Source organism: Bombina bombina, chromosome 5 (assembly GCF_027579735.1).
Source record: "Bombina bombina isolate aBomBom1 chromosome 5, aBomBom1.pri, whole genome shotgun sequence".
Lineage (NCBI taxonomy): Eukaryota > Metazoa > Chordata > Amphibia > Anura > Bombinatoridae > Bombina > Bombina bombina.
Genome location: NC_069503.1, coordinates 198,563,422 through 198,582,645, shown reverse-complemented (window position 1 = coordinate 198,582,645; position 19,224 = coordinate 198,563,422). Strand labels below are relative to the sequence as shown.

The 19,224-nt window shown below is 35.0% G+C and overlaps 1 protein-coding gene across 1 annotated transcript in view; it reads left to right on the top strand.

Moving 5' to 3' along the window:
* Positions 1–19,224, top strand: part of PTPRN2 (protein tyrosine phosphatase receptor type N2) — a 1,723,588-nt gene that overhangs the window by 367,372 nt on the left and 1,336,992 nt on the right. Inside the window, exon 4 of the mRNA XM_053715671.1 lies at positions 5,849–5,966. Within this exon, the coding sequence (XP_053571646.1) occupies positions 5,849–5,966 (118 nt within the window). The remainder of the gene's footprint in view (positions 1–5,848; positions 5,967–19,224) is intronic.

Here is a 19,224-nt window from a genome sequence, read left to right as displayed (position 1 = left end):
TCTATAGAAGAGGAACCAAAACAAGCAACCAGACCTAGATATGGGACCTTGAGTAGATAGACAAGAAAGACATTAAACAAATTTGATGCGTATATCGGAGTACACACATTTATTAGAAACCTGTCTACTAAAAAGTATTTTATTAATAATCCATCGATCTGTAGTAATGTAACTAGTATAGAGGAAAACAATGAAGATAGACATAAACATACCGACATAAAACAAAAATCGAAATTCAATCCAGTACAGTGTAAATCAGGCCCCATGGAGTTTTTTTTGGAAATAGTTGAAAGGGACCTTAGATCCTTAAAAAATAATTATAATCACAATTTAAAATATCACGAACAATAAGCAATAAAGCAATTAAGGTTAGACACTAATATATAGTAATAAAACCAGCTGTAGTTCTGGACAAAGAAAAATATTTGGCAGAATGTGAAAGACTCCTTAATGATGGATCTGCCTATAAAAAATAAATTATAATCCTATGGCTAAATATAAAAAAAAATTGGAATTATATCTAATAGATGGTTAAAAAGATGGTATTCTTAATCAAAATGAGTTTAATTATATATATCCGAAATTCCCTAAAATTGCAACATTTTACATTTTGCCAAAAATGCACAAAGATAGAGAAAATCCCCCAGGGAGGCCGATTGTTTCGGGTGTGGAATCCTTAACTAGTGGTCTATCGAAATATTTAGATATTTGTTTACAACCAGTAGTTAACCAAACAAAAGCCTTCTTAAAAGATACAATTAGTGTAATAAATATGCTGAATAATTTGAAATGGGAAGAAGACTATTGGTTAGTTACGGGGGATGTAACATCATTATTCACAATTAATAATAAAGATAAAGGAATAGAAGCAGTTAAATCTATGTTATGTACATCAGATAATTTGGGATATTCACATAAAACAATTCTAGCAGGTATTGAATTGATCTTGGATACAAAAAAATTTTTGTTCCAAAATTATTTTTATTTACAGACAGAGGGTACGGCGCTTTTCCCCCAGCTATGCCAATCTTTTTATGGCAACCTGGGAAGATCTATGGGTTTTTAATGGGCATAGATGGGGGCAAAGCTTGGTGACCTATCACAGTTATATCGACGATATTATACTTGTTTGGAAGGGTCCTAAGATTGAGTTAGATGTATTCTTGAGTGGTCTCCAGAATAATGACTGGAACATTCAATTTTCCTGGGAATGTATTCAACAAAAGATACACTTCTTAGATTTGGATATATATATAGAAAATGGCAGTTTAAAATAAAAAAAAAATTCTTCAAAAAATAGATGTAAACAATTATATCGGACTAGAGAGTTGCCATCTTAGAAGATGGATTGAAAATGTCCCTAAAGGACAATTCTATTGAAGGAGAAGAAATTGTACAGATGAAGGTATTTTTAGAGAACAAGCTAATATCTTAAAAGAAAGAGTCATGGAAAAGAATTTTGAGAAAAATTAGATACTGTTATTGAAGAAACTTAACTTTTGGATAGAAATAGTATGTTACAAAATAAAAAGAGAGGAGCCTCCTTAGAGAGTAAAAATCTGTCTTTTAATTTTAACAATCAGGGTAAAGATCTCAGAGCAATTATTGAGAAACATTGGGGAATTCTAAAAAAGGTTAGTACTGTTCAGACACTAATAGGAGATGAACATGCATATAATATCAAAATTGGCAGCACTAAACATCCGGTATCACTACATTTAAAAAAATATCATAACTAGGATCCCGGTAGCCTAAGGTTTATGGGAATTGGAAAAATCACGCCAAATTGGAGAGGTTGCAATGTTGATAATGAGTTGTCAAATCTAGAAATTAAATGGATATTCAAACTTAATAGTCTGATACCATCTTATAATATATGTGATATTCGATTCAAAAGCTGTTATACATTTACTTTTCCCATTGTAGATTTGATGGAATTGCTATTATAAATCTAAGATTTGAATTCAAGATGACATATTTTTCTAATGGTGATATGTATACCTTGTTAGACATGTATGAATCACCTGTTAAAGTTGAGATATCGTCATATTTTTCTTGAAATATGTTATATTAGATATGTTCCCTCTTTGATGAAATACCACCTTTTAATAATTGAACTCTGTATCCATATGGTATAAAATGGACCAAACAGGAACACTTAGATATCACCCTTGTAAAAGCCACATGGGTGTGGCGAAAGGCACGTCGGGTTTGCTTGTCAGTTACGTTAGAGGGAGTTACATTGTATCAGTTCTGACTCTTTCGATACATTGTTGCTCAGTTTTAAATGAGGGATTGCATTTCTATTTGTGTAGTTTAAGAGCCAGAATATAGGCTCCAGATGATGACCCCACCAGCACATCTAACAAGGTGGGAGTACCACTGTCATGACTGACACAATGTGTACTGGAGCTTTCATTTATGTAAGAGGGGCAAGCTAGAGGGGGATACAGACAAACATAAGAGGAGTAGTGCCCTCACAAGAATGTCAAAAACATGTTGTAGAGAGCATTTATTAATAATAATTAGTAATAATTAGTAATAATAATCTGTTGTTGTTCACATTCAAGATTGTATTTTGTAGTGGGGCCCACCCAATCAGGACCAATGAAGTCAATTCACAGCTAGACATAAAAAATGTTTTTAAAGTAATAAAAGTTTTAAAGTAATAATTGTGCAAACTTTGCAAATACATCCCTGGACAACATGCAAGATCATTGATTTTGCAAGTAAAAAAATAATATATATATATAAATAAAACAACTGCTGCCTAATATTTAGCAACAAATGTCTGCAAAAATGAATCAACTTCAATAAATCATTAGAAGAAGAGAACAACAGATGGAAGTGTGTGGCAATCATTGTCCATTTGTGTGAATTTGCGATTAAAAATACACTCTGTAGACAGGGCTCCAGCAGCGATAGTTAATCGGTAGCTAGGTGTCCCATTGAACAGTTCTAATTTAGTGACATGGAAGTAATCTGCCCACAATAGACGTGCTGTGATCCTGTTCAGTCAGTGAAACTAAATTATTATAATTGGGTTGCAAGCCTAAAACAACCTCTAGGTGTGGTGGTAAAGACAAAGAGGACAGGAAATTGCCATAAACTATGACTCAAAATTAATTTCTAATACATCTGTCATCTTGGAATGATGGGGTTTTTTTGTTTACTGTTCCCTGTTGAGCACAATAAGCAGCAGAGAACAAGGTATTGTTGAGATTGACATAATATATTTGTTGTAGTTGTAATTTAATGTACAACTTATTGTTATATATTGTCTTATTGGCTGTTGGGGGAGGTTTTTTTTTTTAAATAATGCTGTTCTAAAGAATAATGATGGCATATATATATATATATATATATATATATATATATATATATATGTCAAGAATTACAAGTGGTGCCCAAAAATATTTGCACTGTTGAGTGCTCAAGTTAAAGGGACAGCCTACACCTTTGTCATGTTAAAGTCTTACCTTAGAGTCTTACCTTAGATTAAGCTGCAAATAGCCTCCTTTTTATATCATGCAGCAGGAACGGTAAAAAAGTTATTTTAAAATGAATATTGTTTCTGGCATCTTTGAAATGGCCACCAAACTCTGCCCACTGATGACATCACAATCCGAGCTGCAGATGGCATCCAATCACAAAAGCCTCACTAGTTGGATTCAGCAAACTGTCAATGCTCTTAAGCAGAGTGCCCAGATGCAGCTCGGATCGTCATGTCACCAGTGGGAGGAGTTTGGCAGCCATTTCAAAGTGTCCAGAGATGATATTTTTTTTTAAAATAACTTTTTACCATTCCTGCTGCATGATATAGAAAGGGGTGCAGGAGACTATTTGCAGCTTATTCTTAGGTAAGACTTTAAAGAAACATTAAACACTAAATAAATGCTAGATAGAATGAAGCATTCAAAGAAAAGATTAGCCTGAGAATAACACCTAGATCAATTTTTTAAATATCTTTAACTGTTTAAATATTGACAAAACAAGTGTAAAGTTTTAGTGTCTATAAAACAATGGGAGCTGCCATGTTGTTACTTAGGTTACCTTCTCTGCTGTGGCCAATTAGGGACAGTTATAAATAGGTCACTAGAGTGTTCAGCCAATGGCTCACAATTTCAGAATGGAATTACAGGGGAAGGGGACAAAATAGATAATGACAGTATATTGCAGAGTTATATATATATATATATATATATATATATATATATATATACACATGCAGTATATATATATATACGATTTATCATTATATATTACCATCTCAAACTGTTTAATGTCCCTTTAAGATCACTAAGGTGGAGACTGTCCCTTTAAATCAATAGCGCTCTTATTTTTAAGCTCATATTACAAGTTTAAATTTAAAAAAGTAGCGTTTGAGCAAAAGCATCGCTGTCTGTCTCTTTCTTTCTCTCTCTCTTTCTCTCTCTCTCTCTCTCTCTCTCTCTCTTTTTCAGGTCTTCAGTCGAGCTAACTTTTTAGCATTGTTAAAAATCTTGTAATTAAAGTAATGTTTATTGTGGCCTTGCTATCCTTTGAAAGTATAAGCCATGCTAAAGCTATATCATACGTGCTAAATATTCTCTGGTTTATCTAATTATCCAATCATCACTTGTAATACAAGATTGTGGTCTATTTACAGAGCAGGTCTGCAATATTGATAGCGCCCCCTGGGCCAATAATATGTAATATTTGTAATATATAAATGAGGATTATGAACATTGTATATTGGTTATTTCTTTTTTAGTTCAAATAGAGGGTAATAACCTTTGAATTGTCAATTGAGATTTGTTTGAAGGTATAAGAAGAGTTAATTGCTGTTGAATTACGGGGCCTTGTGGGTCTTTAAATTCTTTAAATGGTGCATATTTCTTTGTTATTATCATTTATTTGTAATGCATCAAAATATTACCTATGGATAGTATACATGATCAATGACCATGGTTTATATTTTCATACAAGTATATGTTGATTTTATATTGTTTATGGCATGAAATGTAGAGGTGGGAATTTATTTAGTACGTTTAGCTGCTGTATTTGTTTTGCATTAGTGATAGAATGTTTTTAAAAGTGTATAGTATTTAGGGCTAGATTACAAGTTATTGCTATAGCGAGCTTGCGGTAGCAGTTAGTTCTCCGAAAATCAACCAGAGATCAGATCTCTGGCTAATTTTTGAAATGTTCCCCAATTGCCCCCAAACTTAAGTGTTAGGTTCCTTTTTGGATAAAAAAAGTAGCAACTTTAATTATTTTTTTAAATAACTGCACAAAGCAGTTTTTAGTGGTTAAAGTGTGCAGTGTTAGAAAGAAAACTGCACTGAAAAGTGCCTTTACATAGCGGTCTATGAGAACTGTCTGTTCTCTATAAATATATATGTATATATTCATATACATATATATTTTACATTTGCTGCCCATCGCTGTGAGACTTACTCCCTTCACTGCGCTAGTTTTCAATGTCGTGTCTTACGGCATGAAAACGATGCTCCCATTGGAGCCTATGAAAGTGCGCTCTCATAAGCGCAAATCTTCCCTGCAATGCCAATATTTGTGGTTTTGGTAAATCCCCACATAATATGATGTAAATTGTGAAATTATTGGTGAACTGACATCTGTTTATGGGATATTTTTATGGCATACGACTTATTTCTGTCATTCGAAAAATTAGACTGAATAGGAGTTATAGATATAAGAGCATATCTCAACAATGACATGTCATACATTATTAGCAAACACCTATTTGTATTACTGTTTAAAGGATAACGGATGTTTGTTTTAAAGCTAGCAAAACACGGCCTGAAATGTATTTGTGATTGCATTATGTGCTTTCCATTTTATTCAGGTTTAACATGGAGGGATAATTACACTCAAGACATCATTGCTAGTGAACTATCAAATATCCGCAAAATCTACAACCAACAACCTGAAACATTTTCCTCTGGTGGCGCTAGTACAGCCAGGTAAAGCCCATGATGCTTGTTAATGATGATGAACTTCAAGTTTTTTATTGTTATATCCCAAAACTGTTGTGAATAAGGTTATACTTATGTCTATGATGCTGAGCAGGTTAGTATGTATTATACTGATTATGTATTGGAAGATAAACGCTTTGTGAATAATTTCAATAACTGTACTATAAGAGTCTGAAGGTGCATATACAAGTACAGCAATGCGCACACAGATAAAATAAATAAAAATATGTTAAAGGGACACTAAACCCAAATCTTTTCTTTCATGATTCAGACAGAACATGCAATTTTAAGCAACTTTCTAATTTACTCCTATTATCCATTTTTTTGTTCTCTTGCTATCTTTATTTAAAAAGCAGGAATGTAATGCATAGGAGCCGGCCTATTTTTGGTTGAGAACCTGGGTTATGCTTGCTTATTGGTTGGCTAAATGTCAGCCACAAATAAGCAAGCCATATGCATGGTGCTGAACCTAAAATGGTCTGGCTGCTTAGCTTTACATTACTGCTTTTTAAATAAAGATAGCAAGAGAATGAAGAAAGAATGATAATAGGAGTAAATTAGAAAGTTGCTTAAAATGTCATGCTCTATCTGAATCATGAAAGAAAAATGTGTGTTTAGTATCCCTTTAACTAGCGGATAGCAGTAGCTGCAAAACTTGTTTAAACTTCTGGGTCATAAATCTCAGGAGGGCTGACCCATTCTTTATTCCTTCCAGGGTCAACACATTATATTACAGTACTCTTGGGTAATATCTATTATTTATCAACTGCCAATTACTTTGTTGGGGATTTTTTCCTTTCTATATATTGTACAGATCTGTAGATATATAACAAGATAAAAAGTATACAAACTAAAGTAATGAGGCACATATCTATATTTAAATTAGCCAACTGCACTAATGGGTTAGCTAATGGTAGGGGCGGTGGTGAAGAGAAAATAGGAAAATGCTAAATAATCAAGGAAGATGTAAAATGGAAGATATAAGATTAGGTAGAAATGTACTCTACATAGCTAACCTATAGTGATGATATTACCAACTCATATGATGATCATTAAAAATTATCTATATACAAAGCACAGCAATTGGGCATAGATGGGTTCCTTATCAAAGTACCTGATGCATTTTACTGCTTGTTGGTGAGTATTTGTTGCCAAGGGGAGCTATGTAACAATAAGTAATTACAATAAAATAGATTATTGTTGGGGAAATGTTTTGAAGTATAATTTAAGAAACCATTAATTCAGGCCAGTATCATTCCATGATAAAGAGAACAAGAGGGGCGCCTCATGTGCATATCAATATGCTATATAGTGATGTAAATCAAGTAAGCCAAGTGGGTACTCACATGCGACTATTGTACACTTATGTAAGGGTAGGTGCAGGCTGGAGTCTTAGGGTGTACCAGCTAACCCTTGCAGTGGAACCAGATGATCTCACAGTGAAGCAATTAGTTAGGCTGCTCTCCTCCTCATAGACAAAGCCAGAGCTGTATAGATAATAATAAAGAACAAGAGGGGCGCCTCATGTGTGCATCAATATATCCATATATGTAAAATCAAAGAAAAAAAGCCAATTGGGTACTCACATTTTGCCCAAGTACACTTATGTACTAGTAGGAGCTGGCTGGTATCTTCAGGTGTACCAGCTAAACCTCTCCAGGTGCAGAGTAGATAGTGCAGGGGGATCTTTGTCACAATATCTGCTGATGGATAGTCAGAAGCAGTGTGTAAAACTGCTATAGAAGGTAATGAACCAAAGCTTGCATAAAACAAGTTCAGTTTATTAAAAAAAATATTGATAAGTTTAAAACAATAGCAAGCATAATTTAAAATCATGCAACGCGTTTCTCAACCTAGCATGGGTTGTTTCATCAGGCATAGTGATCCTTCTGACAATCCATTTAAACAGAGCTTGATTCAATAGTGAATCAGGACACACCCCTAATGGGCGTTACTACGCCTGTTATTAATTAGTGTATAACTGGCTAATAACATCAATGTATACATATATATAAATAAATCACAGTACTTAATAATATTGGCAATATGGATAGTTGTTCACCATAAGTGTTAACAATATTATATGCAAGCAAACAAAACCTAAAACAATATGAGACAGTACTTATTGATATTGGCAGGATATATAGTCCTCCAACATGAGTACTTATTTTGACAGAAATACAATATATAGCTTTCAGTGATTCCAATCATATATAACATGAAATTATTGCTTATGGGTCTCCACAGTTTTTAGCACCAATGATCTTACAAATATAATTAGTCTAGAGTATACATTTGGTTTAGATATGTGATATATTGTGATTACTCGCATTAATACACACCTCTATCAATTGTAGATGCAGTGTTTCGTTTGTGGCTAGTTTTTTGTAATCCTCATTCCTCTAGATATTTAACACACATTTGGGATTTAGGACTGTTCTAAGTGCTTTTTATACAAATGATTTCTTGTGATAAACGTTCTATATGTTTAGAGTGAGAGGTTAGGTGGTGTGCAGAACAATGCATGTACTGGATGTTTATACGATATTTGTCCAATCACTGAGTGTGAACTTAAACACACCCTCTATTCAGACAATGGCTTAGTGAGGTTTTAGTAACGTTATTTGTTGCAGACATAGTATATAATAGGCTTAGTCTTTGCAAAGTGTGTGGCTCCCAAATATATTGGTTTTATTGTTATCCCTCTAAAGTGAAACACAAATGTAACTACATAGAGAGATAATAAGCTATGCTTTGGAGAAAGTAAAATCAGTATGATCGATATTCGACCAATCACGGCTCGTATAAACACCTCAAATATATACATATACTTATTATATAAATAAAAGTGAATATAGGACAATAATGTCCCATAAAATTAACAAGTGAATTAGTGAAAAAATTAGCAGCTGTAGCGAGGTTCAAACTCACAATCTTTGGGTTGGGAGGCAGTGTTCCTGGCCACTGGGCCACAGGATCCCCCCACTAAATTAAATTATAATTTAATTCACTGTGGGGGTCCTGTGGCCCAGTGGCCAGGTACACTGCCTCCCAACCCAAAGATTGTGAGTTTGAACCTCGCTACAGCTGCTAATTTTTTCACTAATTCACTTGTTAATTTTATGGGACATTATTGTCCCATATTAACTTTTATTTATATAATAAGTATATGTATATATTTGAGGTGTTTATACTCCATTTAGCCTGATGTAAGACATGACATATGTCTCATATCAAGAGACATCCATACATCATAGTACCTTAATCAAAATAGGGCACATATCGATATTATTTGAGTTCTTTGAGCACTAAGTTTATTATTATACATGAATATTAAGTTGCAGCTAGATATATCTAGCCATCACTAGCACTTCCTATGCAATTGTTATAGAATTCATTAAGTAAAGGGAGTGTGTCTGTAGTGATAAACCAGCATCTGCATCACACTAATATGAAGCTAAATGCTAGATATGCCGATTGGTCTACACTGTGTGCAGAATTATTAGGCAAATGAGTATTTTGACCACATCATCCTCTTTATGCATGTTGTCTTACTCCAAGCTGTATAGGCTCGAAAGCCTACTACCAATTAAGCATATTAGGCGATGTGCATCTCTGTAATGAGAAGGGGTGTGGTCTAATGACATCCACACCCTATATCAGGTGTGCATAATTATTAGGCAACTTCCTTTCCTTTGGCAAAATGGGTCAAAAGAAGGACTTGACAGACTCATAAAAGTCAAAAATAGTGAGATATCTTGCAGAGGGATGCAGCACTCTTAAAATTGCAAAGCTTCTGAAGCGTGATCATCGAACAATCAAGCGTTTAATTCAAAATAGTCAACAGGGTCGCAAGAAGCGTGTGGAAAAACCAAGGCACAAAATAACTGCCCATGAATTGAGAAAAGTCAAGCGTGCAGCTGCCAAGATGCCACTTGCCACCAGTTTGGCCATATTTCAGAGCTGCAATATCACTGGAGTGCCCAAAAGCACAAGGTGTGCAATACTCAGAAACATGGCCAAGGTAAGAAAGGCTGAAAGACGACCACCACTGAACAAGATGCACAAGCTGAAACGTCATGACTGGGCCAAGAAATATCTCAAGACTGATTTTTCTAAGGTTTTATGGACTGATGAAATGAGAGTGAGTTTTGATGGGCCAGATGGATGGGCCCGTGGCTGAATTGGTAAAGGGCAGAGAGCTCCAGTCCAACTCAGATGCCAGCAAGGTGGAGGTGGAGTACTGGTTTGGGCTGGTATCATCAAAGATGAGCTTGTGGGGCCTTTTCGGGTTGAGGATGGAGTCAAGCTCAACTCCCAGTCCTACTGCCAGTTTCTGGAAGACACCTTCTTCAAGCAGTGGTACAGGAAGAAGTCTGCATCCTTCAAGAAAAACATGATTTTCATGCAGGACAATGCTCCATCACACGCGTCCAAGTACTCCACAGCGTGGCTGGCAAGAAAGGGTATAAAAGAAGAAAATCTAATGACATGGCCTCCTTGTTCACCTGATCTGAACCCCATTGAGAACCTGTGGTCCATCATCAAATGTGAGATTTACAAGGAGGGAAAACAGTACACCTCTCTGAACAGTGTCTGGGAGGCTGTGGTTGCTGCTGCACGCAATGTTGATGGTGAACAGATCAAAACACTGACAGAATCCATGTATGGCAGGCTTTTGAGTGTCCTTGCAAAGAAAGGTGGCTATATTGGTCACTGATTTGTTTTTGTTTTGTTTTTGAATGTCAGAAATGTATATTTGTGAATGTTGAGATGTTATATTGGTTTCACTGGTAAAAATAAATAATTGAAATGGGTATATATTTGTTTTTTGTTAAGTTGCCTAATAATTATGCACAGTAATAGTCACCTGCACACACAGATATCCCCCTAAAATAGCTATAACTAAAAACAAACTAAAAACTACTTCCAAAACTATTCAGCTTTGATATTAATGATTTTTTTGGGTTCATTGAGAACATGGTTGTTGTTCAATAATAAAATTAATCCTCAAAAATACAACTTGCCTAATAATTCTGCACTCCCTGTACAATGGAGTCTAAAATGCACCGATTGGCCACACAGGGGGGTGTGTTAACAACAACGAGCCGTGATTGGTTGAATATCGATCATACTGATTTTACTTTCTCCAAAGCATAGCTTATTATCTCTCTATGTAGTTACATTTGTGTTTCACTTTAGAGGGATAACAATAAAACCAATATATTTGTGAGCCACACACTTTGCAAAGACTAAGCCTATTATATACTATGTCTGCAACAAATAACGTTACTAAAACCTCACTAAGCCAATGTCTGATTAGAGGATGCGTTTAAGTTCACACTCAGTGATTGGACAAATATTGTATAAACATCCAGTACATGCATTGTACTGCACACCACCTAACCTCTCACTCTAAACATATAGAACGTTTATCACAAGAAATCGTTTGTATAAAAAGCACTTAGAACAGTCCCAAATCCCAAATGTGTGTTAAATATCTAGAGGAATGAGGATTACAAAAAACTAGCCACAAACGAAACACTGCATCTACAATTGATAGAGGTGTGTATTAATGCTAGTAATCACAATATATCACATATCTAATTAATATACAGATAGAGGTTGAGAGTATAGTAACATAGGCGACTAGGTCTAAAGCAGGAACTAAAGGGAAGCTGTGCCTGCGCCTCTCTTGACACAAACCTGAGTCTGCAGAGCGTAGCTGCTAGCTACTCAAATACATATAGAAACAAAATAATTCCCTTGTGTACAATTCCCAGACCAATTGTAGTGTCCACTGAAACACGGCACTTTACAGGCACATCACACAGGATAGTGTAAAACAGTTCATACCTTTATTTTCGGTGTTGCAATCAAACACACAGCAAGCATATGCATAGTGATTACCAGGAGACACAGGTGCTAGCGGAGTGTGACGTCATCTGACGCGTTTCATGCCCTTCTGGAGCTTTGTCAAAGATGTGGGTGTGTGTACATTGTGTGCTTTTAAATCAATAACATTTCAAATTACCACCCCTATGTTGATGTCACAGTATTGAAATTGTTAAAAATATTATTTGATACCAAAAACGTGCTGTACAAAATAAATAAAGCGCATCTTAAATATATTGAAAATCATTATCTAAATGTTGTTACTACATCTTACGGCTTAGTAAATATATTTTTGGCTAAACAAATTGTAGCAATATGTATTCGCTTACACTAAATAAAATTAAATTTTGTTAATTGTTACTGGGTTGTTATTTCTATTTCTCCATATATTTACTTGATATCATAAACTGTGTTTGCCTATTTAGTTTCATAGTTTATGTAGTACATGGATTATTAACCCTTTTATTTATATATTCGCCATAATTATAAGCCAAATTTTGCCCATTTCACTAATGAATTACTTCACTTGGAATATTGTTTCTTCCTTTTATTTTTAGTTTAATAGGTTTAATATAAGGCTTAAATATTTCTTTTAAACCGTAATGTAGTCTCAGCACTAAAAGTTTTTTTTAAAAAACAAGATAACTTTACACCTGAACACTGTATTTATCTATTTTAAATTGAAGTTACATAAACTTTTACAATTTACTCGATTGTTCCTTAATTAATGCAATACAAGAAGAATATAGTATTTTTGTAAATATATTTGGGAGGGAGAGATGGATTTAGGGATATCAACTACTATTAGGAATGACTATAACAAATTATTAATTTCCTTGGTAGAGATCTAAATCCCATCTGGAGTTAATTCCTTTCGGTTCTTTGGTCCCTAATTTGAATATCCATTTTGCCTCCCTATCTAGCAATTTTCTAAATCTATCACCTCCTCTCTTATTTGCTAATATGAAATCAATGGCTTGAAATTTAAATGCCTTTTTGTTATCTTCAAAAGAAACTCCATGACTATGGTAATGTTTAGCTACCGGTGTCTTAGGCGGGTCCCTTTCAAGTGAGGTCAAATGCTCACGTATCCTGTCCTTTAAAAATCGACTTGTACATCCTGTATATTGCTGTTTGCAGATTTGACAAGTTATTAAATAAACAATGTATTTGGAGCAGCAGTCTAGCCTATATCTGATATTATAGCTAGTATTATTGGATGAGGATGTAAATGTATCCCCTACAATACAGTGTTGACATACATTACAGGGGTGTTTACCACATTTGAAAAACCCTTTCTTAGAGAGCCATGTTTCTTTTGATTTTTGAGCAGAATTGTTATATACATACTGGATTACTTTGCTACCTACTGTTGGAGCTTTTCTAGATACAAACTTTATGCCCTCAGATAGGCATTTATTAAGTTTATCATCTAGTTTGAGAATTTTTAAATTGTTATTTACAATATTTTTAATCTGATTAAACTGACTATACTGTTGCTTTTCCAGTTTTCAGATTTTGTCTGTTTTTTATCAACGGTTTTGTTGTCATTCTTATTTATCTTGTACATTAGATCTTTACGTTTAGTCTTAGCTATCTCTGCTCTAATTGACATTAGTTTCTTTCTATCATAGCCTCTATTCGTTAGTCTATCAACTAGATTCTGAGAGTGATCAAAGTAATCTCTATCATCTGTACATATCCTCCTTATCCTTCGGTATCCCTTTAGTGGTATGTTGAGGATGGCATGAGTCAGCCATTAGGATAGTGTTCCCAGAAATTTATTTTCTATATAATTCTGTTAATATCTTACCATTAGATGCTCTTAATGTAATATCAAGGTAATTAGCTATTACCTTGTCTACTTGAAAAGTAAACTTAAGATTTAAATCATTGGTATTCAGAAATTTAATGAATTCCTGACATTGTTCATTCGTGCCATGCCAGATGAACAGAAGATCATCTATAAACCTGGCATAGAACTCAATGAAAATGCCAAAATTATTCTCTTGACCAAAAATGTATGTGGCCTCAAACCACCCCAAAAATAAATTAGCATACGAGGGGGCAAATTTTGCCCCCATTGCAGTGCCACAGATTTGCAAATATAATTTAGAGTCAAACATAAAGAAATTATGAGTTAACAGAAACCTAAGTGCTTCCAAAATAAATTCTATTAATTCACTTGAAAAAGTGCTTTTAAGCAATAAGTGGTATTCAACTGCTTTCAAACCCAGTTCATGCGGGATGCATGAGTATAGGGATGATACATCCATTGTAAGCCACATATTACTGTCATCCCAAACTTTGTTTTCTAACTTTTGTAGTACATGAGTGGTATCTTTAACATATCCGGGAAGTGACTGTACATATGGCTGCAATATATTATCTATCCACTCTCCTAATTTTTCTCCTAGTGATCCGACCCCAGACACTATGGGCCTACCCGGTGGAGAGAGGGGATGTTTATGGATTTTGGATACAATTCTAAAATTAGCTATAGTAGGTGTTGGATTATATAAATACTCACACATTTTGTGATCCAATATGCCCAAATGTTTTCCCCAATCTAAAAGTTTAGTTAGTTGTTGTTGGTATATAGGGGTGGGGTCATTTTTCAGGAGAGTGCATGTATTGATATCATTTAACTAATTTATTGCCTCTGTATAGTAATCTTTCTTATTTTGTATAACAATTGAACCCCCTTTGTCTGCTAACGAATAGAGGCTATGACAGAAAGAAACTAATGTCTATTAGAGCAGAGATAGCTAAGACTAAACGTAAAGATCTAATGTACAAGATAAATAAGAATGACAACAAAACCGTTTATAAAAAACAGACAAAAGGGGGGCGGGTCCGGGCGGCAGCCATGAACGGCTGCAATACTTGGAGCTCTGTCTAACATCATAATAATCCGCCGATTATCAGGGGCTGTTTGACCCATCGGCTTTATTGGGATACAATCAATGACCTATAACACATTGCTTTATCGACTGATATTATTTTGGTCAGATTTGCCTCACTTGAAGCCCAAGTCTGGACCGTTAGAGGGAAGGCGGCGGCCATACTACACTCTCTCTGACACCCCCCCCCCCCCCCGGTTATCCGGGTGAAGCAGTTCTGGTAACTGCAATAAATGGAACTGTGGGGACAAAACACTGTGATTGCTTTGCGGACCCACTTGTGGCCAAAGGTAAAGACAAAAGAAAAACGGTCACATAGCAACTACGCACAGACCTAGCTAAAATGGAACCAGCAGTTAAGCTAAGATTGCAGGAAGTGGAAGATCTACTTACTGCTCACTTCGTGCAACTTACTACAGTATTTCAAGAGAAATGGAGCGCTTTGAGAGCAGATTGTAACCTGATTGCCCGGAGAATACAACCATCGGCTATACCCTCAACTGTATTTGACCCGCCTCCTGAACGAGGGCGTGCGACGATGCACCCCTTCGATCAAGTTAATGCTAGCGGCCCTCATCAGCACATGGACATTTCAGATGTCCCCGGAAACGACCAGAATGTCTTCATTAATGGGACTGAGCTAGAGTGTATTATGGCGGAGCAAGCTGCCGCAGAGAGAGAGGATAAAGTGGTTGTCACTGGTTCAGAGGGTGAGGAAAGGCCTCTTCAGATCAAAGTCACTATTCCAGAGAGCCGACAGGGTAAACTTTGTTTTGACCCGCCTGTAAAAGCCCTTAATGGACTTAGCTCACAGATTCAAGCAGCAGCCGTGGACTCTGCCTTGCGGATACCGCCTAGCACTGTTAACTCATTATATATGACCTCTTTTACCTTGGAAGCACAGTTGGTGGAGATCCATTTCTGCTTTACCGCCAGCATCAACATCTATCTACCAAAAGGACTGAAGGTGGGAATAGGTTGATCTAGGACACGGTTAACCCTCTACCCTTTTATGCATTCTTTATGTGACATCTTTGTGACAGCGTACATCAGATGAATATGGGCCACATTTTTAATTTTATTTCCACCCTAGCTCATAGTGGCTCAAGTTTAAAAGGGGCCCCAAATAATTTGAATATCTGTAGAACCTCTCCTCTTGTTGATAACGGCCAGAAAGCCTGATACCAGAGGTCCTACTTTGCGGCAACAACGTATGTCTAATTGTTTTTTTCTTCTACTCGATCCTCAAATGGGACATCTCCTAAGTTGTCATTTTGCCTACATAAAATGGAACTGTTAACCAGTGGTAACTGTATATATCGAGATACTAATTTGCAAACTATCTTGATCTGTTGTTGTAGATAGCTGGACACTTGTTATATTAAGGATTTCATTAAGAGACTGTATTAGAGTGTTAGATTGTGTATACCTTACTGTCTAAAACTAGGGTATTTGATTGTAATGCTCCATGTCATGGGGATGATTATTATGTTGGTGCAATCACTGTGACATACAAAGTTGTTAGGGTATCAAAGTTAAATACATATTCCAATACTATAAGGTATGTTTATATCAGGTTCATATATTGAATGATCAGACATGAGTAGCTCCTTTTGTAGCCTATTCATCCTATGAGAACCTCTGAGGTATATCTGCTTGTGGCCAGGGCAGTAACCTCTATTTTCAACTCAAGGAGCAGCCCATATGATCCTCAATAGTTGTAGATATCTCATTACTCATACCTCCCTGACATTTAGGCATGTACTGGACCATATATCCAAGATATTAAGTACTACTGAGTTTTTATTAAGCATGTAAGGGGAAGAAATACCATGTATATGCTCTCTACCGATATAGAGTATGCTAATACCTATTCTTACAGTTATCTATTGGGCCACAGCACTTAACATTATAAGTCTTTCTTAAATGGGCCCTCAGCCGTTCAATATTTCTTTTTTAACCTTTTGTCTATACTGTTTTGGCTCCAGTGTTCTAGGTTTGTACCTCATAAATTTTGCAGCTCCTATTGCTATGTCTAATTATGATGTATTTTCAGAGGCTCACTATAGGAACATTACATATTTTTGTAGATCAATGGTTTCGCTATAGCCTTACAGGAGTTGACAGTATCCTAACCTATGACTTAATAGGTATGCTCAGATTATAACTCTCCCACACTAGCCAGACAGATGCCTTGTCATCTAACAGCATACTATGGAGTCACTAGATATTAACAACCAACCCGGCACTCACATAATATGCTTCATAGTCTCCTACATTCTATTGTGTCAGCTAACTCTCACCCCATTCTGCCCGGCTGGTTATCCTCTTATGATACCAGTAAAAACCTTTTCAGCCTTAATAGGTTCACATTTAATTGTCCTTAGTTTATGTATTTTCATAGTAACACTTGGCAGGTGCTGTACATACATGTATATATTAGAATATTCTCTAGATAAGCTGGATTGTATGTTTCATCATCTGTACTGTGGGGGGGGGGGAATTACCAGAGTGGCTGTTTTATTTCTCCATAATGTACTCAATGCCTAAGCCACAACCAACCTACCACAAGTATAAACTATAAACTATAAAAGTATAAACTATCAGGGCTGTCCAACTAGATATAAAATAAGAGCAGGCCACCTTCTTCATTACTTATCACTGTGTCTTTATGTATTGGGCCCTACCATAATTAATAAGTGGATGTGTGCCCCTCTACTATATCATTCTATCTCAGCTTAGTTCTTCTTAAAATGTACCCAATTAGATATCTCACATAAATAAAATTTCCCTCTAGGAGAACCTTAATGAATATGGTTGATGGGCATGGTTAAGAGGCTCATCTTAGTTATTATTTCCCAGTTTAGTTCACAATCCTCTCTCCCTCTCTCAGAGAACTTTAGATCACCCATTACGGATACGAGGCGCTTCTTCATATTTGACATCTTCTCTAGTGACAAATTTCCTCCACAGGTTATATAGTTGTTTATATTTATGGCCTTATACCTTTGTTGTTCTTATATTGTTTTACATATTACCACGTGTTGAAGTTTGAAAGTGGCTTCGCATTTATCCGTGACTTTATTCTTCTGTCCCCCTTATACTGTTTTATTCATTGCCAACTGTTGAAGCCCAAAAGTGGCAATGTTATATCAATATCAATGGTCCATGAGTGACCACCTATACCATTAGTTTTCCTCCTTTATAGTGCTCAAACTTATCAGGGTCCATGAGTGTCCCCTTGTGGCATGGGAGGAACTTATATTTGTTAAAAAGAGATTCCAATTCCAATATGTACTATCACTGTAACGTTGCTCTGTATCCTTATTACTTAGATACTTATTATAGTATCATAAGCTGTGATGTATCACTCCTTATATTTGTTTATTTGTTGTACATGAATATACTACTGTACTTGCTAATAACCTCAATAAAAAAACAAACAAAACAAAACAAAAACAAAAAACAGACAAAATCTGAAAACTGGAAAAGCAACAGTATAGTCTGTGTTACTCAATATATTAACCAGTTTAATCAGATTAAAAATATTGTAAATAACAATTTAACCATTCTCAAACTAGATGATAAACTTAATAGTCATGGAGTTTATTTTGAAGATAACAAAAAGGCATTTAAATTTCAAGCCATTGATTTCATATTAGCAAATAAGAGAGGAGGTGATAGATTTAGAAAATTGCTAGATAGGGAGGCAAAATGGATATTCAAATTAGGGACCAAAGAACCGAAAGGAATTAACTCCAGATGGGATTTAGATCTCTACCAAGGAAATGAATAATTTGTTATAGTCATTCCTAATAGTAGTTGATATCCCTAAATCCGTCTCTCCCTCCCAAATATATTTACAAAAATACTATATTCTTCTTGTATTGCATTAATTAAGGAACAATCGAGTAAATTGTAAAAGTTTATGTAACTTCAATTTAAAATAGATAAATACAGTGTTCAGGTGTAAAGTTAACTTGTTTTTAAAAAAACTTTTAGTGCTGAGACTACATTACGGTTTAAAAGAAATATTTAAGCCTTATATTAAACCTATTAAACTAAAAATAAAAGGAAGAAACAATATTCCAAGTGAAGTAATTAATTAGTGAAATGGGCAAAATTTGGCTTACAATTATGGTGAATATATAAATAAAAGGGTTAATAATCCATGCACTACGTAAACTATGAAACTAAATAGGCAAACGCAGTTTATGATATCAAGTAAATATATGGAGAAATAGAAATAACAACCTAGTAACAATTAATGTACCAAAATTTAATTTTATTTAGTGTAAGCCAATACATATAGCTACAATCTGTTTAGCCAAAAATACATTTACTAAGCTGTAGTAACAACATTTAGATAATGATTTTCAATATATTTAATTAATTTATTTTGTACAGCATGTTTTTGGTATCAAATAATATTTTTAACAATTTCAATA